Here is a 26,165-nt window from a genome sequence, read left to right on the forward strand (position 1 = left end):
AGTAAAATGGACCACGTTTGGCATGAGATCTTCAGTGGTGGCAGTGTTCTTCCTTAAGCAATCAGGGGGGGAAGACCCACAGTAAGAGACTATCAGCATTGTCTCTAAGAGACATTTGGGAACGTCTAGTGTTGGCCAGACCTGGAAGCTGTCGTCAAAGAGACAGATTCAGCAAGGCTGAGACACATCTAGTAAGGTGACATTCAGGTACCTTACGTTGGTTTTCTGGAAGTGCTCTTAGGGTGAAGGAGTTAGAGCGAAACACATCCACCCTTATGGCCCTGTACCAGGAAGATGGAGGTCCTCAGCTTAACCTGTAGTTCTACGATAACGTTCATGTGCCGCCATCCATAACCACCAAGAATGGGGCATACTAAAAAGATGGAGATTTATAATAGGTTTCTTGTGCATTTTGGACATGAAGATGAACTATGTATAGATGATAGAGGAACAGGATGTACAGGACGCCTATTTCTCCATATTGTATTACACTAAGGTGATGTTTCCAAAACTCCATTCATCAGGGCCCATCAGCAGATCCTAATTTCAGGCTTTCCTTAATATTGCACAGGTTAAAGAAGCTGCGGCAATTTCTGGTGCCCTAATAATTAATTCCAGTACCTGGTGTGCAATACTAATGAAATCCTGAAGAATTGATGAGTTGGGGCCGTGACGATTGGAGATTGGGAAAGACTGGACTAACACATTTGTATGAAAGGAGCAAGACACGCTGCTGATGTAATGTGGTCCTGTTCCAGCACCCCACTGTCTATGGACTTTGTGCATATAGAGCCTGGTGTGAGCGGGGTCAGCAGTGGTGTGGGTGGGGTCAGCTGTGGTGTGGGTGGGGTCAGCGGTTGTGTGGGTGGGCTCAGCTGTGGTGTGGGCGGGGTCAGCTGTTCTGTGGGTGGGCTCAGCTGTGGTGTGGGCGGGGTTAGCTTTCTCAGCTCAGCTTCATTCTAAGTCTAAAAGCTCTGATTGTGTCAGAACAGATACACCCAGTAAACTAAGTGATACATCATTAGATTCAGCTTCTCTTTCTCTGCGTTATGCTGCTCTCAGATGAGGTAGCAAAAATCTGCTGACTGAATGCCTTTACTCTGATCTGAACTGTGGAAAAACGTTAACATCTGGGCAATCTCTATCTAACAATGCAGTGATGCTTTAGAAAGTCAAGGCAGTGTTTACCACACTTCTGTCATGAGTGCGTCAGAGGCTGCAGACCGTCGCTCTGCATCTGACTTCAGAAGGTCTCAGCAGTTTGCTTTGCAGACTTCTTCCTGGGCCTTCTGACTCTAGGACCTGGTGGCAACCTTCCCCCGGCTCTATTTGACACATCTGGACCGGGTGTGAATAACTTCCAGCAGCCGGGTGACATTGCTATTTCCATATCCCTGTTGAGGCTTGGAGCTATAGCAGACAGCTATCTTCCTCTCTGGTGTTTGGAGGGTGTCCTTGTTTCTCTCTGAGTCTACTCTATCTAAATGTTTCCCTTGTTTGTTCATCCCATCTGTCTTTAGTGGTAGTGGGGATTGACTAGCATTATCCTGTCCTTCAGGGCTTATTACCAGGGTCAGTAAGTATCCTGCTTGCCGATAGGTATGGAACCTACATAGGGACGATAGGGCAGACAGGGTGATGTTAGATCTGCCTAGGGGTCTCCACTTCCCCTTTCCCTAGTGTTTGGTTCCCTTATGCCTTCGTGTTGCACTTAGCGTTTCCTACACATTGCATGACAATTGTGCTCCCCGTGAACACTTCCATGAAGAAGGAGACCTCCAAACACCACCATGAAGACCGAGGAGATCTGCAAACACCACCATGAAGACCAAGGAGATCTCCAAACAACACCATTAAGACCAAGGCGATCTCCTAACACCGCCATGAAGATCAAGGAGATCTCCAAACACCGCCATGAAGACCAAGGAGATCTCCAAACACCACCATGAAGATCAAGGAGATCTCCAAACACCACCATGAAGATCAAGGAGATCTCCAAACACCGCCATGAAGACCAAGGAGATCTCCAAACACCACCATGAAGACCAAGGAGATCTCCAAACAGCACCATGAAGACTAGGGCAATCTCCAAACACCACCATGAAGACCAAGGAGATCTCCAAACACAACCATGAAGACCAAGGAGATCTCCAAACAACATCATGAAGACCAAGGAGATCTCCAAACACCGCCATGAAGATCAGGGAGATCGCCAAACACCGCTGTGAAGACCAAGGAGATCTCCAAACAACACCATGAAGACTAAGGTGATCTCCAAACAAGTCAGGGTTGGGTTATAAAAATATCCCAATCTCTGATGATCCCCATAGCACCATCAAATTCAAAGTTCAAGATGCTTCAGTGGTGCTTGGGATATTTGCCACCTCCTCTGGAAGTCCGGGAGGTATACCCTTCGTGTAGTAGTCTCTAAGAGACTTGGCAAGTATGAGCTACCTGCTTGGCCTTGATCAAATCGCTATGGCAATCTGTTAATATCTTCAAGACTCAAAATTAGCACTAACTTGCTTCCAACAAGATCTACAAAAACTCAGTTTACCTCTGCAATGAGTTGGTTCAAAGTCGTGAAGATATCACCAATATGTCTTCATTCTTGGTGAAATATTTGCTTATCTAGCCCCCTTTCATTTTAACAGTAGGAGAATCAAGAGAAATACTGAAATAATACCGCCATAATTAGTGCCTTACTACGGCCGAGTCCTGGTGAGTGAGGCTACAAGAGAGAAACATTGAGATGTCCTTCTATATAACATCATGGTGTCGAAAGGACAGTACTACTGTACATAGAACCTATATAATGTGACTAGCATTAATGCCAAATAACGGTACCATATGGAGTCTGCGTAACAGCGTCAGGCTCTGGTCACATTACGCTAATGACCTCTCCTTAATGTACATTCTAAGAAAAGCTCTACACTGTGCGATACGTATTTTTTTGCGGTATCCTGAAATACTTGGCCCAAATAAGACACTCTGTTGGGCTTTATGGAGTAAATGGAGTCCTGTATATACCCACATATACAGTAGTGTCATATACTGCTCACATAATAGTTTCAACAAGTGTCCAAAGAGCAGCACTACTAAATAATACTGTTACCAGTGCGAAAGAAAATTATTCCATATGGTGCAAAACCAGTGTCATACAGTATATTGTACCCTACAATACGGCTAGTGGTGACATACTATGACCATACAGAGCCCACATACTCGAGTCTTTAGTCTACCGCTATCAATAATACTAAGCAGTGCCGAATAAGAATGCCATACGGTACTAGTGTCCAAAAATAATTTCTATTTAAATAATACCGCAGTTTGTATTATGATATTTTCAACAATAGTGACAATATTGCTTGGCTGGTTGAAACTTCTGTACTTTAAGGACCCAGGATATATATACACTAGACAAAGATAACAAGTAATCACAAAATGCAGTTTATAAATAAAGGTCTTTATTATTAAGGGAGAAAGAAATCCAAACCTACAGGGTCATGTGTGAGAAAGTGATTGCCCCCTAAGCCGAATAACTGGTTGGGCCGCCCTTAGCAGTAACAACTGCAATCAAACGTTTGCGATAACTGGCAATGAGTCTATTACAAAGCTCTGGATGAGTTTTGGCCCACTCATCTTTGCAGAATTTTTGTAATCCAGCCACATTGGAGAGTTTGCGAGCATGAACCGCCTGTTTAATGTCATGCCACAACATCTCAATCGGATTAAGGTCAGGACATTGACTAGGCCACTCCAAAGTCTTAATTATGTTCTTCTTAAGCCATTCAGAGGTGGATTTGCTGGTGTGGTTTGGATCATTGTCCTGCTGCATATCCCAAGTGCGCTTCAGCTTGAGGTCATGAACAAATGGCAGGACATTCTCCTTCAGGATATTTTGGTAGACAGCAGAATTCATGGTTCCTTTTGCAACAACAAGTATTCTAAATCCTGACGCAGCAAAAAAGCCCCAGACCATCACACTACCACCACCATATTTTACTGTTGGTATGATGTTCCTTTTCTGAAATGCTGTGTTGCCCAGTCTCTTTCTTATGGTGGAGTCCTGAACACTGACCTTAACTGAGGCAAGTGAGGCCTGCAGTTCTTTGGATGTTATTGTGTGGTCTTTTGTGACTTCTTGGATGAGTCGTTGCTGCGCTCTTGGGGCAATTTTGGTCGGCCGGCCACTCCTGGGAAGGTATAATGGCTCTCACTGTTGTTTGATGGAGTCCCAAAGCTTGAGAATGGCTTTATAGCCTTTTCCAGAATGATAGATATCAATTACTTTGTTTCTCATTTGTTCCAGAATTTCTTTGGATCATGGCATGATGTCTAGCTTTTGAGGATCTTTTGGTCTACTTCAGGCAGGTCCTATTTAACTGCATTCTTGATTGAGAACAGGTGTGGCAGTAATCAAGCCAGGGAATGTGAACTCAGCTTCCCAAAGATGTGATAAACCACAGTTAATTTATGCTTTACGGGGGAGGGACAATCACTTTTTCACACAGGGCCCTGTAGGTTTGGATTTCTTACCTCCATTTATAAATATTATTTTGTGATTACTTGTGTTATCTTTGACTAATATTTACATTTGTTTGATGATCTGAAACTTTAAAGTTTGACAAACATGCAAAAGAATAGGAGATCAGGAAGGGGGCAAACACTTTTTCACACAACTGTATAATTTTTTTTATCCATCTTTAGCAGCCAGGGGGTTAACACTCCTTCTTCGATGCATTGAATATTGTCATGCGGTGCCCCCTCCCCCATACATTTATAACACCCTCCGCGTTTCACTTTATTTTCACCCATAATCATTATGTAAATGGAGTCATTCACATTCGCTTTTCGTTTAGCGCATTATGGGCACGTGAAAAACATTTCATCCTGCGAAAGAACGCCGGCGTAGGGTAATAACGACTTAGCGCCATAATTGTATTATACCTCAATTAAAATAGTTTGAGCAAAGCTGTCTCAAGTGGGCGACCAAACAGCTGCAGAACTCCTCCAAACCGCCATCATTACCCCCGTAAAGTATGACTGCTACCAACCCAGCCGAGGAGCAACCGAAAGAGAGGAGAGCGGGTTAGAAAAGACGGCTCCCGAAATATACAAACATCACAGTACATAAGATCGTAAACTCACAGAACATTCCCCCCATCAGATATATCATAAGATCACATGTGCATGGCCTGCAACACATCTGATATACAAATACTAGATTGTGTAGTACAATACCGCATACAGCAATATACTGTGTAGTATTGCAGTTATATTCTTGTACATAGGGGCAGTATTATAGTAGTTATATTCTTGTACATAGGAGCAGTATTATAGTAGTTATATTCTTGTACATAGGGGGCAGTATTATAGTAGTTATATTCTTGTACATAGGGGCAGTATTATAGTAGTTATATTCTTGTACATAGGGAGCAGTATTATAGTAGTTATATACTTGTACATAGGAGCAGTATTATAGTAGTTATATTCTTGTACATAGGAGCAGTATTATAGTAGTTATATTCTTGTACATAGGAGCAGTATTATAGTAGTTATATTCGTGTACATAGGAGCAGTATTATAGTAGTTATATTCTTGTACATAGGGGCAGTATTATAGTAGTTATATTCTTGTACATAGGAGCAGTATTATATTAGTTATATTCTAGTACATAGGGGGCAGTATTATAGTAGTTATATTCTTGTACATAGGGACAGTATTATAGTAGTTATATTCTTGTACATAGGAGCAGTATTATAGTAGTTATATTCCTGTACATAGGGACAGTATTATAGTAGTTATATTCTTGTACATAGGGGCAGTATTATAGTAGTTATATTCTTGTACATAGAGGCAGTATTATAGTAGTTATATTCTTGTACATAGAGGCAGTATTATAGTAGTTCTATTCTTGTGCATAGGGGCAGTATTATAGTAGTTATATTCTTGTACATAGAAGCAGTATTATAGTAGTTCTATTCTTGTGCATAGGGGCAGTATTATAGTAGTTCTATTCTTGTACATAGAGGCAGTATTATAGTAGTTCTATTCTTGTACATAGGGGCAGTATTATAGTAGTTCTATTCTTGTACATAGGGGCAGTATTATAGTAGTTATATTCTTGTACATAGGGGCAGTATTATAGCAGTTATATTCTTGTACATGTGGGCAGTATTATAGTAGTTATATTCTTGTACATAGGGGCAGTATTATAGTAGTTATATTCTGAGTAGGTGTGCTGCAGAGACCGGAGCAGCAGGGGAGCGAGGAGTATTGAGTATATTTCTTTTTTTTTTTTTTTAATCAGTGATTACATGATGGCTGTAATACTGGAGGACTATGAGATGTGCATTATACTATATGTACTCTATGGAGGGCTGCATTATGTATACTTTATATTGGGTATTGGGAGTTGGATTCTCTATGGGGAGCTGCATTATACTCTAGGGGGGGCTGCATTATACTCTATGGGGGGCTGCATTATACTCTATGGGAGGGTGTGCATTATACTCTGGGGGCTGCATTATACTCTATGGAGGGGTTACATTATACTCTACTGGAGGCTGCATTATGCTCTATGGAGGGGTTGCATTATGCTATATGAAGAGGGGCTGCATTATACTCTATGGGGAGGGGCTGCATTATACTATATGGGGGGCTGCTGAGTAAACGCTTCAGAGATAGCGCAGCAGGGGAACGAGGAGTATTGAGTATATTTTTTTTATTTTTTTTTAAATCAGTGAGTATGTGGTGGCCATAATACTGTAGGACTATGAGATGTGCATTATACTATATGTACTCTATTGGGGGCTGCATTATACTTTATATGTGGAGCTGGATTATTCTCTCTGGGGGAGCTGGATTATACTCCATGGGCTGCTGCATTATACTTCATGCTGCTTTATACTCTTTGGGGGGCTGCATTATACTCTGTGAGGGGCTGCATTATACTCTATGGAGAGCTGAATTACACACAAGCCCCCTGAGGAAGCCATCAGCGTGAAACGTGTGTTGCGGCTTTGGACAGTGTATGCATCCCATCCATGCCCCACATGGGTAAGCACTATGTACAGCACTTTCCATTGACACTTGGCACTTTATCTTAATTGGTACGTTTTATCTATGTGCAGTTTAGCTTTTGTACCTTGAGCACCCCACAGGTATTAAATACCCCTTTAGACACTGGCCAGATTTGCATGACTTATTTACAAATTGTTGGGGTTACTTTATCTGTGTTCCCTGGGACAGCTAAACTGGCAGTGCCCAAGATACGTTACTTTTTGATTTTGCGGTTCCAGTGCAGTGCCATTTTTGGCAGTACATGGTTGTCAGGTGCGGCGTTTTTTTGTCCTCGTGCCTTTACCAGCTACTGTATCCATTCAAATTACTGAACTTTTTTACTTTTTTGTCTGTATATTTGTTTAATAAAATGTTGTATATTTTTTTATTAAAATTCACAGTTTCTGATTTTTGGAGCGTCATACTCCATATTTCTGTATAGGATTTATTATACTCTGGGGTGCTGCATTATACTCTATGGGGGCTGCATTATACTCTATGGATGGCTGAATTATACTCTGGGGTGCTGCACTATACTGTATGGGGGCTGCATTATACTCTATTGGGGGCTGCATTATGTTCTATGGTGTGCTGCATTATACTCTATGGGGGTGTGGCTGCATTATACTCTATGAGGGTGTGGCTGCATTATACTCTATGGGGAGTGGATCTGCATTATACTCTATGGCGTGGGTCTGTTTTACACTCATTAGGGGCTGCATTATACTCTATGGAGGCTGCATTATACTCTGGGGGGCTGCATTATACTCTATGGGGGCTGAATTATACTTTGAGGTGCTGCATTATACTCTATGGGGTGTGCTGCATTGTATTCTATTGGGTGCTGCATTGTATTCTATGGAGTGCTGCATTATACTCTGTGGGGGTGTGGATGCATTATGCTCTATGGGGAGTGAAGCTGCATTATACTCTATGGGATGGGTCTGCATTATATTATATGGGGGCTGCGTTGTACTCTATGGGGGCTGCATTATACTCTACGGGGGCTGCATTATTCTTTATGGGGGGGCTACATTATATTCTCTGGAGGTATTACTTTATACTCTATGGGGTTCTGCATTCTACTATATCGGGGGACTCCCAGGGCTGCATTATACTTTATGAGGACAGCTGCACTATGCTGTATGTACTATGTGGGGAGTGCATTATTCAGGGTGGGCTATTTATCTGGAAACACCTAAATAAATTGGGAATGGTTGGTGATATCAGCTTCCTGTTTGTGGCACTTTATATATGGGAGGGGGAAAACTTTTCAAGGTGGATGGTGACCATGGTAGCCATTTTGAAGTCGGCCATTTTGGATCCAACTTTATTTTTTTCAATGGGAAGAGGGTCATGTGACACATGAAACCTATTGAGAATTTCACAAGAAAAACAATGGTGTGCTTGGTTTTAACGTAACTTTATTATTTCATGATTTATTTACAGATTTATGACCACTTATAAAATGTGTTCAAAGTGCTTCCCATTGTGTTGGATTGTTAATGCAGCCCTCTTCTCCCACTCTTGACACACTGAGAGTAACACTGAAATGCTAGCACAGGCTTCCAGTATCCGATGTTTCAGATGCTGCACATCTCATATCTTCACAGCATAGACCATTGCCTTCAGATGACCCCAAAGATAAAAGTCTAAGGGGGTCAGATCGGGAGACCTTGGTGGCCATTCAACTGGCCCACGATGACCTGTGCACTTTCCAGGAAACTGTTCATGTAGGAATGCTCGGACCTGACACCCATAATGTGGTGGTGCCATATGTGAGTATTGGGGCCCCACTTTGCCCCGGTGAGGAGATATGTGCGCTGGTGTCAGGTTGTATGTCAGACCTGGCAGCTGATACAATATTCAGATCACGTTGATTTCTTTATTCTCATATATATGCTTTTGTCTGTAATTTTGACGTGTTGGTTACTATGGTAACCTGGTATATTTTTTGTTGTATGGAGCGTAAATAAATAAGTACCCCCCCGGTGACATTGATAAAGACGTTATCGCGCTGTAGTGATGAGGCGGGACCTGGTGCCCGTGTCGGAGTAATGGGGTTCAGCCGAATTTCTTTGCCTCCCAGATCCCAATTATGGCTCGGAGCTTCGGTGTGAATTTCCCAGAAACAGACGTTTTTTGTCGCGCCGGGATTGTGAACCTTCAGGCGCTTCCTGCGACGGCCGCGCGGTGTTTTCTGTGTATTTCCATGGCTGATTAGCTGCAGCTGCGCCTCTGGAGGGATTTCAGGCCGTCATTTAGCGGAATGGAATTGTCTGGATCGCAAATGTGATTCCGTCCGTGCTGTGCAGCCACAATAACCGTCACCCCTGCAACTGGCCCCGGAGACGGCGCGGGCCCCTGTCATTAGGTGGAGTTCTGTGTGTACAACATATGCGCTCGATTATGGCCTCCCTACGGCTATTTAACAATAAAATCCATTAAAAAAAAATTATAGATCGGTTATGGCGTTAGTTTTTTTTTTCATTCAGCAGAATATTTCTCCGCCAAAGCAGAAAGTTGCGGAACAAACTGAAATTACATCTCGTCAAACTAAAGAAAAAATAAAGAAATAAATAATAATAATAATAATAAAAAAATGTTTTATTTATATATATATATATATATATATATATATATATATATATATATATATGTATATATATATATATGTATATATATATATATATATATATATATATATATATATATATATATATATATATATATATAGAAAATTCAGAAAAAAAATCCCAGCTGTTTCCCAGTTAGTTAGAAATAATAATACATTTTAAAAAAAAAAATGCAAAATAATTCTGAGCAAATTGTATTTTTATTATTATTATTTTTATTATTATTATTATTATTTATTATCATCACTATTTTTATTTTCAGTCTTATTATTATAATTATTATATTTATAATGTGTATTATTAGCTTTACTATTTTTTATTATTGTTATTATTATTATTTTTTATCATTATGATTTTTTTATTATTAGCATTATTATTTTTTTATTGTCATCGTTATTATTTTTTATCATTATTATTACTAGATTTTTTGAATATTATCATTACTATTTTTATTATTATTATCATTATTTTTTTCATCATTATTGTTATCAGTTTCATTATTATTATTTTTATTTTATCATTATTTTTATTATTATTATTATTATTATTATTATTATTTTAATTGTCATTATCATTACTATTGTTGTTATTATTATTATTATTATTAGTATTATCATTATTATCAGTATTATTATTATTATTATTGTTTTTTACTCTTTTTATGGGCAAATAAATATAAAAATTCCTAAATCTCATTGTATTTTAGGCTTTTTCTACATTAGTATTTTTTTTTTGCACCTTGGTCAATCTATCTTCCTCCAGAATCGATGGCCAAATGTATCCCAAGGCTGCGTTATAATAACTGAGGAGCAGACTGACGGGGTGGGTGGCGGGGCGGGGGGTTGTCTATATAATGCCATTATTGCTAAAATTTGTTGTGGAGTCTGATGCGAATGTAAAGTGAGTTTTTCAATATGCAATAAATCCCTTTAGTCTTGGAAGATAAATCATAATTTAATGGATTTTCTGAGATTTTAGCTTCGGGACTGGGGTCAGGGACCGCTCTTTAAATCAAGGCTAGGTTGATCCCCTTGAAAATGTCTAGTAATTAAGGTCATGTCTTCTAATAAAGGAGTTTAATATTATTTGGTACATCTTTTCAATATTAGAGCTACCACACATTTAACTGCAGCCATATTTGTTGTGTGGTCACCACTAGGGGGAGCTCACTGAATACTATTTTATTAGTGAGTGAATTAATGCACTGTGTGCAGGGAGCTCCCCCTAGTGATGGCTGCAGACAGGGTGTTATCATGTATCTCTGTATACAGGGAGCTCCCCCTAGTGGTGACTGCAGACAGGATCTTATCATGTATCTCTCTATACAGGGAGCTCCCCCTAGTGGTGGCTGCAGACAGGATCTTATCATGTATCTCTGTATACAGGGAGCTCCCCCTAGTGGTGGCTGCAGACAGGATCTTATCATGTATCTCTGTATACAGGGAGCTCCCCCTAGTGGTGGCTGGAGACAGGATCTTATCATGTATCTCTGTATACAGGGAGCTCCCCCTAGTGGTGGCTGCAGACAGGATCTTATCATGTATCTCTGTATACAGGGAGCTCCCCCTAGTGGTGACTACAGACAGGATCTTATCATGTATCTCTGTGTACAGGGAGCTCCCCCTAGTGGTGGCTGCAGACAGGATCTTATCATGTATCTCTGTATACGGGGAGCTCCCCCTAGTGGTGGCTGCAGACAGGATCTTATCATGTATCTCTGTATACAGGGAGCTCCCCCTAGTGGTGGCTGCAGACAGGATCTTATCATGTATCTCTGTATACAGGGAGCTCCCCCTAGTGGTGGCTGGAGACAGGATCTTATCATGTATCTCTGTATACAGGGAGCTCCCCCTAGTGGTGGCTGCAGACAGGCTCTTGTCATGTATCTCTGTATACAGGGAGCTCCCCCTAGTGGTGGCTGCAGACAGGATCTTATCATGTATCTCTGTATACAGGGAGCTCCCCCTAGTGGTGACTACAGACAGGATCTTATCATGTATCTCTGTATACAGGGAGCTCCCCCTAGTGGTGGCTGCAGACAGGATCTTATCATGTATCTCTGTATACAGGGAGCTCCCCCTAGTGGTGGCTGCAGACAGGATCTTATCATGTATCTCTGTATACAGGGAGCTCCCCCTAGTGGTGGCTGCAGATAGGATCTTATCATGTATCTCTGTGTACAGGGAGCTCCCCCTAGTGGTGGCTGCAGACAGGATCTTATCATGTATCTCTGTATACGGGGAGCTCCCCCTAGTGGTGGCTGCAGACAGGATCTTATCATGTATCTCTGTATACAGGGAGCTCCCCCTAGTGGTGGCTGCAGACAGGATCTTATCATGTATCTCTGTATACAGGGAGCTCCCCCTAGTGGTGGCTGGAGACAGGATCTTATCATGTATCTCTGTATACAGGGAGCTCCCCCTAGTGGTGGCTGCAGACAGGCTCTTGTCATGTATCTCTGTATACAGGGAGCTCCCCCTAGTGGTGGCTGCAGACAGGATCTTATCATGTATCTCTGTATACAGGGAGCTCCCCCTAGTGGTGACTACAGACAGGATCTTATCATGTATCTCTGTATACAGGGAGCTCCCCCTAGTGGTGGCTGCAGACAGGATCTTATCATGTATCTCTGTATACAGGGAGCTCCCCCTAGTGGTGGCTGCAGATAGGATCTTATCATGTATCTCTGTGTACAGGGAGCTCCCCCTAGTGGTGGCTGCAGACAGGATCTTATCATGTATCTCTGTATACGGGGAGCTCCCCCTAGTGGTGGCTGCAGACAGGATCTTATCATGTATCTCTGTATACAGGGAGCTCCCCCTAGTGGTGGCTGCAGACAGGATCTTATCATGTATCTCTGTATACAGGGAGCTCCCCCTAGTGGTGGCTGGAGACAGGATCTTATCATGTATCTCTGTATACAGGGAGCTCCCCCTAGTGGTGGCTGCAGACAGGCTCTTGTCATGTATCTCTGTATACAGGGAGCTCCCCCTAGTGGTGGCTGCAGACAGGATCTTATAATGTATCTCTGTATACAGGGAGCTCCCCCTAGTGGTGACTACAGACAGGATCTTATCATGTATCTCTGTATACAGGGAGCTCCCCCTAGTGGTGGCTGCAGACAGGATCTTATCATGTATCTCTGTATACAGGGAGCTCCCCCTAGTGGTGGCTGCAGACAGGATCTTATCATGTATCTCTGTATACAGGGAGCTCCCCCTAGTGGTGACTGCAGACAGGCTCTTGTCATGTATCTCTGTATACAGGGAGCTCCCCCTAGTGGTGGCTGCAGACAGGCTCTTGTCATGTATCTCTGTATACAGGGAGCTCCCCCTAGTGGTGGCTGCAGACAGGATCTTATCATGTATCTCTGTATACAGGGAGCTCCCCCTAGTGGTGACTACAGACAGGATCTTATCATGTATCTCTGTATACAGGGAGCTCCCCCTAGTGGTGGCTACAGACAGGATCTTATCATGTATCTCTGTATACAGGGAGCTCCCCCTAGTGGTGACTGCAGACAGGATCTTATCATGTATCTCTGTATACAGGGAGCTCCCCCTAGTGGTGGCTGCAGACAGGCTCTTGTCATGTATCTCTGTATACAGGGAGGTCCCCCTAGTGGTGGCTGCAGACAGGATCTTATCATGTATCTCTCTATACAGGGAGCTCCCCCTAGTGGTGGCCACAGATAGGATCTTATCATGTATCTCTGTGTACAGGGAGGTTCCCCTAGTGGCTGCAGACAGGATCTTATCATGTATCTCTGTATACAGGGAGCTCTCCCTAGTGGCGGCTGCAGACAGGCTCTTGTCATGTATCTCTGTATACAGGGAGCTCCCCCTAGTGGTGGCTGCAGACAGGATCTTATCATGTATCTCTCTATACAGGGAGCTCCCCCTAGTGGTGGCTGCAGATAGGATCTTATCATGTATCTCTGTATACAGGGACCTCCCCCTAGTGGTGGCTGCAGACAGGATCTTATCATGTATCTCTGTATACAGGGAGCTCCCCCTAGTGGCGGCTGCAGACAGGATCTTATCATGTATCTCTGTATACAGGGAGCTCCCCCTAGTGGTGGCTGCAGACAGGATCTTATCATGTATCTCTCTATACAGGGAGCTCCCCCTAGTGGTGGCTGCAGACAGGATCTTATCATGTATCTCTCTATACAGGGAGCTCCCCCTAGTGGCGGCTGCAGACAGGATCTTATCATGTATCTCTGTATACAGGGAGCTCCCCCTAGTGGCGGCTGCAGACAGGATCTTATCATGTATCTCTGTGTACAGGGAGCTTCCCCTAGTGGCTGCAGACAGGATCTTATCATGTATCTCTGTATACAGGGAGCTCTCCCTAGTGGCGGCTGCAGACAGGCTCTTGTCATGTATCTCTGTATACAGGGAGCTCCCCCTAGTGGTGGCTGCAGACAGAATCTTATCATGTATCTCTGTATACAGGGAGCTCCCCCTAGTGGTGGCTGCAGACAGGATCTTATCATGTATCTCTGTACACAGGTAGCTCCCCCTAGTGGTGGCTGCAGACAGGATCTTATCATGTATCTCTGTATACAGGGAGCTCCCCCTAGTGGTGGCTGCAGACAGGATCTTATCATGTATCTCTGTACACAGGGAGCTCCCCCTAGTGGTGGCTGCAGACAGGATCTTATCATGTATCTCTGTATACAGGGAGCTCCCCCTAGTGGTGGCCGCAGACAGGATCTTATCATGTATCTCTGTATACAGGGAGCTCCCCCTAGTGGTGGCCGCAGACAGGATCTTATCATGTATCTCTGTATACAGGGAGCTCCCCCTAGTGTTGGCTGCAGACAGGATCTTATCATGTATCTCTGTATACAGGGAGCTCCCCCTAGTGGTGACTACAGACAGGATCTTATCATGTATCTCTGTATACAGGGAGCTCCCCCTAGTGGTGACTGCAGACAGGATCTTGTCATGTATCTCTGTATACAGGGAGCTCCCCCTAGTGGTGGCTGCAGACAGGCTCTTGTCATGTATCTCTGTATACAGGGAGCTCCCCCTAGTGGTGGCTGCAGACAGGATCTTATCATGTATCTCTGTATACAGGGAGCTCCCCCTAGTGGTGGCTGCAGACAGGCTCTTGTCATGTATCTCTGTATACAGGGAGCTCCCCCTAGTGGTGGCTGCAGACAGGATCTTATCATGTATCTCTGTATACAGGGAGCTCCCCCTAGTGGTGACTACAGACAGGATCTTATCATGTATCTCTGTATACAGGGAGCTCCCCCTAGTGGTGGCCGCAGACAGGATCTTATCATGTATCTCTGTATACAGGGAGCTCCCCCTAGTGGTGGCCGCAGACAGGATCTTATCATGTATCTCTGTATACAGGGAGCTCCCCCTAGTGTTGGCTGCAGACAGGATCTTATCATGTATTTCTGTATACAGGGAGCTCCCCCTAGTGGTGACTGCAGACAGGATCTTATCATGTATCTCTGTATACAGGGAGCTCCCCCTAGTGGTGACTGCAGACAGGATCTTATCATGTATCTGTATACAGGGAGCTCCCCCTAGTGGTGACTGCAGACAGGATCTTATCATGTATCTCTGCATACAGGGAGCTCCCCCTAGTGGTGGCTGCAGACAGGATCTTATCATGTATCTCTGTATACAGGGAGCTCCCCCTAGTGGTGACTGCAGACAGGATCTTGTCATGTATCTCTGTATACAGGGAGCTCCCCCTAGTGGTGACTGCAGACAGGATCTTGTCATGTATCTCTGTATACAGGGAGCTCCCCCTAGTGGTGGCTGCAGACAGGATCTTATCATGTATCTCTGTATACAGGGAGCTCCCCCTAGTGGTGGCTGCAGACAGGCTCTTGTCATGTATCTCTGTATACAGGGAGCTTCCCCTAGTGGTGGCTGCAGACAGGATCTTATCATGTATCTCTGTATACAGGGAGCTCCCCCTAGTGGTGACTACAGACAGGATCTTATCATGTATCTCTGTATACAGGGAGCTCCCCCTAGTGGTGACTGCAGACAGGATCTTGTCATGTATCTCTGTATACAGGGAGCTCCCCCTAGTGGTGGCTGCAGACAGGCTCTTGTCATGTATCTCTGTATACAGGGAGCTCCCCCTAGTGGTGGCTGCAGACAGGATCTTATTATGTATCTCTGTATACAGGGAGCTCCCCCTAGTGGTGGCTGCAGACAGGATCTTATCATGTATCTCTCTATACAGGGAGCTCCCCCTAGTGGTGACTGCAGACAGGATCTTATCATGTATCTCTGTATACAGGGAGCTCCCCCTAGTGGTGGCTGCAGACAGGATCTTATCATGTATCTCTGTATACAGGGAGCTCCCCCTAGTGGCGGCTGCAGACAGGATCTTATCATGTATCTCTGTATACAGGGAGCTCCCCCTAGTGGTGGCTGCAGACAGGATCTTATCATGTATCTCTCTATACAGGGAGCTCCCCCTAGTGGTGGCTGCAGACAGGATCTTATCATGTATCTCTGTATACAGGGAGCTCCCCCTAGTGGCGGCTGCAGACAGGATCTTATCATGTATCTCTGTATACAGGGAGCTCCCCCTAGTGGTGGCTGCAGACAGGATCTTATCATGTATCTCTCTATACAGGGAGCTCCCCCTAGTGGTGGCTGCAGAATAGGATCTTATCATGTATCTCTGTGTACAGGGAGCTTCCCCTAGTGGCTGCAGACAGGATCTTATCATGTATCTCTGTATACAGGGAGCTCTCCCTGTGGCGGCTGCAGACAGGCTCTTGTCATGTATCTCTGTATACAGGGAGCTCCCCCTAGTGGTGGCTGCAGACAGAATCTTATCATGTATCTCTGTATACAGGGAGCTCCCCCTAGTGGTGGCTGCAGACAGGATCTTATCATGTATCTCTGTACACAGGTAGCTCCCCCTAGTGGTGGCTGCAGACAGGATCTTATCATGTATCTCTGTATACAGGGAGCTCCCCCTAGTGGTGGCTGCAGACAGGATCTTATCATGTATCTCTGTACACAGGGAGCTCCCCCTAGTGGTGGCTGCAGACAGGATCTTATCATGTATCTCTGTATACAGGGAGCTCCCCCTAGTGGTGGCCGCAGACAGGATCTTATCATGTATCTCTGTATACAGGGAGCTCCCCCTAGTGGTGGCCGCAGACAGGATCTTATCATGTATCTCTGTATACAGGGAGCTCCCCCTAGTGTTGGCTGCAGACAGGATCTTATCATGTATTTCTGTATACAGGGAGCTCCCCCTAGTGGTGACTGCAGACAGGATCTTATCATGTATCTGTATACAGGGAGCTCCCCCTAGTGGTGACTGCAGACAGGATCTTATCATGTATCTCTGCATACAGGGAGCTCCCCCTAGTGGTGGCTGCAGACAGGATCTTATCATGTATCTCTGTATACAGGGAGCTCCCCCTAGTGGTGACTGCAGACAGGATCTTGCCATGTATCTCTGTATACAGGGAGCTCCCCCTAGTGGTGACTGCAGACAGGATCTTGTCATGTATCTCTGTATACAGGGAGCTCCCCCTAGTGGTGGCTGCAGACAGGATCTTATCATGTATCTCTGTATACAGGGAGCTCCCCCTAGTGGTGGCTGCAGACAGGCTCTTGTCATGTATCTCTGTATACAGGGAGCTCCCCCTAGTGGTGGCTGCAGACAGGATCTCACCATGTATCTCTGTATACAGGGAGCTCCCCCTAGTGGTGACTACAGACAGGATCTTATCATGTATCTCTGTATACAGGGAGCTCCCCCTAGTGGTGACTGCAGACAGGATCTTGTCATGTATCTCTGTATACAGGGAGCTCCCCCTAGTGGTGGCTGCAGACAGGCTCTTGTCATGTATCTCTGTATACAGGGAGCTCCCCCTAGTGGTGGCTGCAGACAGGATCTTATCATGTATCTCTGTATACAGGGAGCTCCCCCTAGTGGTGGCTGCAGACAGGCTCTTGTCATGTATCTCTGTATACAGGGAGCTCCCCCTAGTGGTGGCTGCAGACAGGATCTTATCATGTATCTCTGTATACAGGGAGCTCCCCCTAGTGGTGACTACAGACAGGATCTTATCATGTATCTCTGTATACAGGGAGCTCCCCCTAGTGGTGGCCGCAGACAGGATCTTATCATGTATCTCTGTATACAGGGAGCTCCCCCTAGTGGTGGCCGCAGACAGGATCTTATCATGTATCTCTGTATACAGGGAGCTCCCCCTAGTGTTGGCTGCAGACAGGATCTTATCATGTATTTCTGTATACAGGGAGCTCCCCCTAGTGGTGACTGCAGACAGGATCTTATCATGTATCTGTATACAGGGAGCTCCCCCTAGTGGTGACTGCAGACAGGATCTTATCATGTATCTCTGCATACAGGGAGCTCCCCCTAGTGGTGGCTGCAGACAGGATCTTATCATGTATCTCTGTATACAGGGAGCTCCCCCTAGTGGTGACTGCAGACAGGATCTTATCATGTATCTGTATACAGGGAGCTCCCCCTAGTGGTGACTGCAGACAGGATCTTATCATGTATCTCTGCATACAGGGAGCTCCCCCTAGTGGTGGCTGCAGACAGGATCTTATCATGTATCTCTGTATACAGGGAGCTCCCCCTAGTGGTGACTGCAGACAGGATCTTGTCATGTATCTCTGTATACAGGGAGCTCCCCCTAGTGTTGGCCGCAGACAGGATCTTATCATGTATTTCTGTATACAGGGAGCTCCCCCTAGTGGTGACTGCAGACAGGATCTTATCATGTATCTCTGTATACAGGGAGCTCCCCCTAGTGGTGGCTGCAGACAGGCTCTTGTCATGTATCTCTGTATACAGGGAGCTCCCCCTAGTGGTGGCTGCAGACAGGATCTTATCATGTATCTCTGTATACAGGGAGCTCCCCCTAGTGGTGGCTGCAGACAGGCTCTTGTCATGTATCTCTGTATACAGGGAGCTCCCCCTAGTGGTGGCTGCAGACAGGATCTTATCATGTATCTTTGTATACAGGGAGCTCCCCCTAGTGGTGACTACAGACAGGATCTTATCATGTATCTCTGTATACAGGGAGCTCCCCCTAGTGGTGGCTGCAGACAGGATCTTATCATGTATCTCTGTATACAGGGAGCTCCCCCTAGTGGTGGCTGCAGACAGGATCTTATCATGTATCTCTGTATACAGGGAGCTCCCCCTAGTGGTGACTGCAGACAGGCTCTTGTCATGTATCTCTGTATACAGGGAGCTCCCCTTAGTGATGGCTGCAGACAGGCTCTTGTCATGTATCTCTGTATACAGGGAGCTCCCCCTAGTGGTGGCTGCAGACAGGATCTTATCATGTATCTCTGTATACAGGGAGCTCCCCTTAGTGGTGGCTGCAGACAGGCTCTTGTCATGTATCTCTGTATACAGGGAGCTCCCCCTAGTGGTGGCTGCAGACAGGATCTTATCATGTATCTCTGTATACAGGGAGCTCCCCCTAGTGGCGGCTGCAGACAGGATCTTATCATGTATCTCTGTATACAGGGAGCTCCCCCTAGTGGTGGCTGCAGATAGGATCTTATCATGTATCTCTGTGTACAGGGAGCTTCCCCTAGTGGCTGGAGACAGGATCTTATCATGTATCTCTGTATACAGGGAGCTCTCCCTAGTGGCGGCTGCAGACAGGCTCTTGTCATGTATCTCTGTATACAGGGAGCTCCCCCTAGTGGTGGCTGCAGACAGAATCTTATCATGTATCTCTGTATACAGGGAGCTCCCCCTAGTGGTGGCTGCAGACAGGATCTTATCATGTATCTCTGTACACAGGTAGCTCCCCCTAGTGGTGGCTGCAGACAGGATCTTATCATGTATCTCTGTATACAGGGAGCTCCCCCTAGTGGTGGCTGCAGACAGGATCTTATCATGTATCTCTGTACACAGGGAGCTCCCCCTAGTGGTGGCTGCAGACAGGATCTTATCATGTATCTCTGTATACAGGGAGCTCCCCCTAGTGGTGGCCGCAGACAGGATCTTATCATGTATCTCTGTATACAGGGAGCTCCCCCTAGTGGTGGCCGCAGACAGGATCTTATCATGTATCTCTGTATACAGGGAGCTCCCCCTAGTGTTGGCTGCAGACAGGATCTTATCATGTATTTCTGTATACAGGGAGCTCCCCCTAGTGGTGACTGCAGACAGGATCTTATCATGTATCTGTATACAGGGAGCTCCCCCTAGTGGTGACTGCAGACAGGATCTTATCATGTATCTCTGCATACAGGGAGCTCCCCCTAGTGGTGGCTGCAGACAGGATCTTATCATGTATCTCTGTATACAGGGAGCTCCCCCTAGTGGTGACTGCAGACAGGATCTTGCCATGTATCTCTGTATACAGGGAGCTCCCCCTAGTGGTGACTGCAGACAGGATTTTGTCATGTATCTCTGTATACAGGGAGCTCCCCCTAGTGGTGGCTGCAGACAGGCTCTTGTCATGTATCTCTGTATACAGGGAGCTCCCCCTAGTGGTGGCTGCAGACAGGATCTCACCATGTATCTCTGTATACAGGGAGCTCCCCCTAGTGGTGGCTGCAGACAGGATCTCACCATGTATCTCTGTATACAGGGAGCTCCCCCTAGTGGTGGCTGCAGACAGGATCTTATCATGTATCTCTGTATACAGGGAGCTCCCGCTAGTGGTGACTACAGACAGGATCTTATCATGTATCTCTGTATACAGGGAGCTCCCCCTAGTGGTGACTGCAGACAGGATCTTGTCATGTATCTCTGTATACAGGGAGCTCCCCCTAGTGGTGGCTGCAGACAGGCTCTTGTCATGTATCTCTGTATACAGGGAGCTCCCCCTAGTGGTGGCTGCAGACAGGATCTTATCATGTATCTCTGTATACAGGGAGCTCCCCCTAGTGGTGGCTGCAGACAGGCTCTTGTCATGTATCTCTGTATACAGGGAGCTCCCCCTAGTGGTGGCTGCAGACAGGATCTTATCATGTATCTCTGTATACAGGGAGCTCCCCCTAGTGGTGACTACAGACAGGATCTTATCATGTATCTCTGTATACAGGGAGCTCCCCTTAGGGGTGGCCGCAGACAGGATCTTATCATGTATCTCTGTATACAGGGAGCTCCCCCTAGTGGTGGCCGCAGACAGGATCTTATCATGTATCTCTGTCTACAGGGAGCTCCCCCTAGTGTTGGCTGCAGACAGGATCTTATCATGTATTTCTGTATACAGGGAGCTCCCCCTAGTGGTGACTGCAGACAGGATCTTATCATGTATCTCTGTATACAGGGAGCTCCCCCTAGTGGTGACTGCAGACAGGATCTTATCATGTATCTCTGCATACAGGGAGCTCCCCCTAGTGGTGGCTGCAGACAGGATCTTATCATGTATCTCTGTATACAGGGAGCTCCCCCTAGTGGTGACTGCAGACAGGATCTTGTCATGTATCTCTGTATACAGGGAGCTCCCCCTAGTGGTGACTGCAGACAGGATCTTGTCATGTATCTCTGTATACAGGGAGCTCCCCCTAGTGGTGGCTGCAGACAGGATCTTATCATGTATCTCTGTATACAGGGAGCTCCCCCTAGTGGTGGCTGCAGACAGGCTCTTGTCATGTATCTCTGTATACAGGGAGCTTCCCCTAGTGGTGGCTGCAGACAGGATCTTATCATGTATCTCTGTATACAGGGAGCTCCCCCTAGTGGTGACTACAGACAGGATCTTATCATGTATCTCTGTATACAGGGAGCTCCCCCTAGTGGTGACTGCAGACAGGATCTTGTCATGTATCTCTGTATACAGGGAGCTCCCCCTAGTGGTGGCTGCAGACAGGCTCTTGTCATGTATCTCTGTATACAGGGAGCTCCCCCTAGTGGTGGCTGCAGACAGGATCTTATCATGTATCTCTGTATACAGGGAGCTCCCCCTAGTGGTGGCTGCAGACAGGCTCTTGTCATGTATCTCTGTATACAGGGAGCTCCCCCTAGTGGTGGCTGCAGACAGGATCTTATCATGTATCTTTGTATACAGGGAGCTCCCCCTAGTGGTGACTACAGACAGGATCTTATCATGTATCTCTGTATACAGGGAGCTCCCCCTAGTGGTGGCTGCAGACAGGATCTTATCATGTATCTCTGTATACAGGGATCTCCCCCTAGTGGTGGCTGCAGACAGGATCTTATCATGTATCTCTGTATACAGGGAGCTCCCCCTAGTGGTGACTGCAGACAGGCTCTTGTCATGTATCTCTGTATACAGTGAGCTCCCCTTAGTGGTGGCTGCAGACAGGCTCTTGTCATGTATCTCTGTATACAGGGAGCTCCCCCTAGTGGTGGCTGCAGACAGGATCTTATCATGTATCTCTGTATACAGGGAGCTCCCCTTAGTGGTGGCTGCAGACAGGCTCTTGTCATGTATCTCTGTATACAGGGAGCTCCCCCTAGTGGTGGCTGCAGACAGGCTCTTGTCATGTATCTCTGTATACAGGGAGCTCCCCCTAGTGGTGGCTGCAGACAGGATCTTATCATGTATCTCTGTATACAGGGAGCTCCCCCTAGTGGTGACTACAGACAGGATCTTATCATGTATCTCTGTATACAGGGAGCTCCCCCTAGTGGTGGCTACAGACAGGATCTTATCATGTATCTCTGTATACAGGGAGCTCCCCCTAGTGGTGACTGCAGACAGGATCTTATCATGTATCTCTGTATACAGGGAGCTCCCCCTAGTGGTGGCTGCAGACAGGATCTTATCATGTATCTCTGTATACAGGGAGCTCCCCCTAGTGGTGGCTGCAGACAGGCTCTTGTCATGTATCTCTGTATACAGGGAGCTCCCCCTAGTGGTGGCTGCAGACAGGATCTTATCATGTATCTCTCTATACAGGGAGCTCCCCCTAGTGGTGGCCGCAGATAGGATCTTATCATGTATCTCTGTGTACAGGGAGCTTCCCCTAGTGGCTGCAGACAGGATCTTATCATGTATCTCTGTATACAGGGAGCTCTCCCTAGTGGCGGCTGCAGACAGGCTCTTGTCATGTATCTCTGTATACAGGGAGCTCCCCCTAGTGGTGGCTGCAGACAGGCTCTTGTCATGTATCTCTGTATACAGGGAGCTCCCCCTAGTGGTGGCTGCAGACAGGATCTTATCATGTATCTCTCTATACAGGGAGCTCCCCCTAGTGGTGGCTGCAGATAGGATCTTATCATGTATCTCTGTGTACAGGGAGCTTCCCCTAGTGGCTGCAGACAGGATCTTATCATGTATCTCTGTATACAGGGAGCTCTCCCTAGTGGCGGCTGCAGACAGGCTCTTGTCATGTATCTCTGTATACAGGGAGCTCCCCCTAGTGGTGGCTGCAGACAGAATCTTATCATGTATCTCTGTATACAGGGAGCTCCCCCTAGTGGTGGCTGCAGACAGGATCTTATCATGTATCTCTGTACACAGGGAGCTCCCCCTAGTGGTGGCTGCAGACAGGATCTTATCATGTATCTCTGTATACAGGGAGCTCCCCCTAGTGGTGGCTGCAGACAGGATCTTATCATGTATCTCTGTACACAGGGAGCTCCCCCTAGTGGTGGCTGCAGACAGGATCTTATCATGTATCTCTGTATACAGGGAGCTCCCCCTAGTGGTGGCCGCAGACAGGATCTTATCATGTATCTCTGTATACAGGGAGCTCCCCCTAGTGGTGGCCGCAGACAGGATCTTATCATGTATCTCTGTATACAGGGAGCTCCCCCTAGTGTTGGCCGCAGACAGGATCTTATCATGTATTTCTGTATACAGGGAGCTCCCCCTAGTGGTGGCTGCAGACAGGATCTTATCATGTATCTCTGTACACAGGGAGCTCCCCCTAGTGGTGACTGCAGACAGGATCTTGTCATGTATCTCTGTATACAGGGAGCTCCCCCTAGTGGTGACTGCAGACAGGATCTTATCATGTATATGTATACAGGGAGCTCCCCCTAGTGGTGACTGCAGACAGGATCTTATCATGTATCTCTGCATACAGGGAGCTCCCCCTAGTGGTGGCTGCAGACAGGATCTTATCATGTATCTCTGCATACAGGGAGCTCCCCCTAGTGGTGACTGCAGACAGGATCTTGTCATGTATCTCTGTATACAGGGAGCTCCCCCTAGTGGTGACTGCAGACAGGATCTTGTCATGTATCTCTGTATACAGGGAGCTCCCCCTAGTGGTGGCTGCAGACAGGATCTTATCATGTATCTCTGTATACAGGGAGCTCCCCCTAGTGGTGGCTGCAGACAGGATCTTATCATGTATCTCTGTATACAGGGAGCTCCCCCTAGTGGTGACTGCAGACAGGATCTTGTCATGTATCTCTGTATACAGGGAGCTCCCCCTAGTGGTGACTGCAGACAGGATCTTGTCATGTATCTCTGTATACAGGGAGCTCCCCCTAGTGGTGGCTGCAGACAGGATCTTATCATGTATCTCTGTATACAGGGAGCTCCCCCTAGTGGTGGCTGCAGACAGGATCTTATCATGTATCTCTGTATACAGGGAGCTCCCCCTAGTGGTGGCTGCAGACAGGATCTTATCATGTATCTCTGTATACAGGGAGCTCCCCCTAGTGGTGGCCGCAGACAGGATCTTATCATGTATCTCTGTATACAGGGAGCTCCCCCTAGTGGTGGCCGCAGACAGGATCTTATCATGTTTCTCTGTATACAGGGAGCTCCCCCTAGTGGTGGCTGCAGACAGGATCTTATCATGTATCTCTGTATACAGGGAGCTCCCCCTAGTGGTGGCTGCAGACAGGACCTTATCATGTATCTCTGTATACAGGGAGCTCCCCCTAGTGGTGACTGCAGACAGGATCTTATCATGTATCTCTGCATACAGGGAGCTCCCCCTAGTGGTGGCTGCAGACAGGATCTTACCATGTATCTCTGTATACAGGGAGCTCCTCCTAGTGGTGGCTGCAGACAGGATCTTATCATGTATCTCTGTATACAGGGAGCTCCCCCTAGTGGTGGCTGCAGACAGGATCTTATCATGTATCTCTGTATACAGGGAGCTCCCCCTAGTGGTGACTGCAGACAGGATCTTATCATGTATCTCTGTATACAGGGAGCTCCCCCTAGTGGTGCCTGCAGACAGGATCTTATCATGTATCTCTGTATACAGGGAGCTCCCCCTAGTGGTGGCTGCAGACAGGATCTTATCATGTATCTCTGTATACAGGGAGCTCCCCCTTGTGGTGACTGCAGACAGGATCTTATCATGTATCTCTGTATACAGGGAGCTCCCCCTAGTGGACGCTGCAGGTAGATATAATTTTATTACTTTGCTCTTTCTTTATGCTGGGCATTTATAGCTGTGTATCAGATAAATAGGTGTTCTAAATACCGAGTGACACCATCTCTCTTATTTTGCAGACCATCCATGTTGCCATAGTGTGTGCGGGGTACAACGCCAGCCGTGATGTGGTCACACTGGTCAAGTCCGTCTTGTTCCACAGGTAAAGCTGTCATCTGTCTTGTTGGGTGCCGCGGTGTCGTACATGTAGTCGTGTGTTCCGTCATCTCTTGTGCCTCTTCGTCCCTCTTTTTCCATCACTCTCGGTTTAGCTGTCTCTTTCTACCACTCTCCTTTCCTCTCCTTTATATAGAATTATTTACTATTTCTCAGTCGCTTTCTTCTCTCCCTCCCCATCAGTCTCGTTTTATCCTTTCTTTTCTCTCCTTCCCTCTGGATGTCTCTCACATTCCTGCACTCTCATTGAGTCCTCACCTGTCTGTAATAATTATAGGGGATAACTCAGGAGACTCTTTGCGTGGAACAAGACAACTACAGGACACAGTTTATAAGTAGTAAAGTCTATATTATCACACGGTGATTCAAACAGGTGCAGAGAGAAACTCAAGTCCACAACACTTGGTGCAAATAATAAACGCAGCTTAGCAGTCTATAGGAAACTTCAGAGGAAAATGCAATCAAGCAGAAAGTCTATGAAGCACAATTATTCTTGAGGATACTTGACACGAATTAGTCCTTGACTTAGTCCAGACACAGATAGATATCCTTATAAGGCAGTTCAAATCATATCTTAGCTCAACCAGAGAGGTCTGGTTAATAGTCTCAGGTTATTGCAAAGCAGCAGCAGCTTACATGTCCAGCAAATGCAGATGGAAGTAAACACGAGCAGCAGATGAAGGAGGATTACTGGAAACTTGTGTATGCAGCAGGAACTCAGAGCAGAGTAGCAGGATAACCCCACAGGTTCACAGGAGCAGGTGTATAGCCAGGGAGTAATCAGAGGTCAGGAGCTGGATGCAAGGCAGAATACTCTAGCACAGACCGAAGGCTGGGGTGGAGTTTTATAGCAGGAGACACAGTGCACATGAGACCAAAGACGCCATCTTGGAAAAGGGCAGTAATGCACAAAAGGTATGTTCAGAGTCCTGACACTGTCTCTCTCTCCATCCTTCTTACATAACGC

The 26,165-nt window shown here is 46.2% G+C and overlaps 1 protein-coding gene across 1 annotated transcript in view; it reads left to right on the forward strand.

The window, feature by feature from the left end:
• LARGE1 (LARGE xylosyl- and glucuronyltransferase 1) overlaps positions 1-26,165 on the forward strand; it is a 431,493-nt gene that overhangs the window by 219,192 nt on the left and 186,136 nt on the right. The window contains exon 4 of the mRNA XM_077266800.1: positions 25,102-25,184. Coding sequence (XP_077122915.1) covers positions 25,102-25,184 — 83 coding nt within the window. The remainder of the gene's footprint in view (positions 1-25,101; positions 25,185-26,165) is intronic.

Source organism: Ranitomeya variabilis, chromosome 5, assembly GCF_051348905.1.
Source record: "Ranitomeya variabilis isolate aRanVar5 chromosome 5, aRanVar5.hap1, whole genome shotgun sequence".
Taxonomy (NCBI): Eukaryota; Metazoa; Chordata; class Amphibia; order Anura; family Dendrobatidae; genus Ranitomeya; species Ranitomeya variabilis.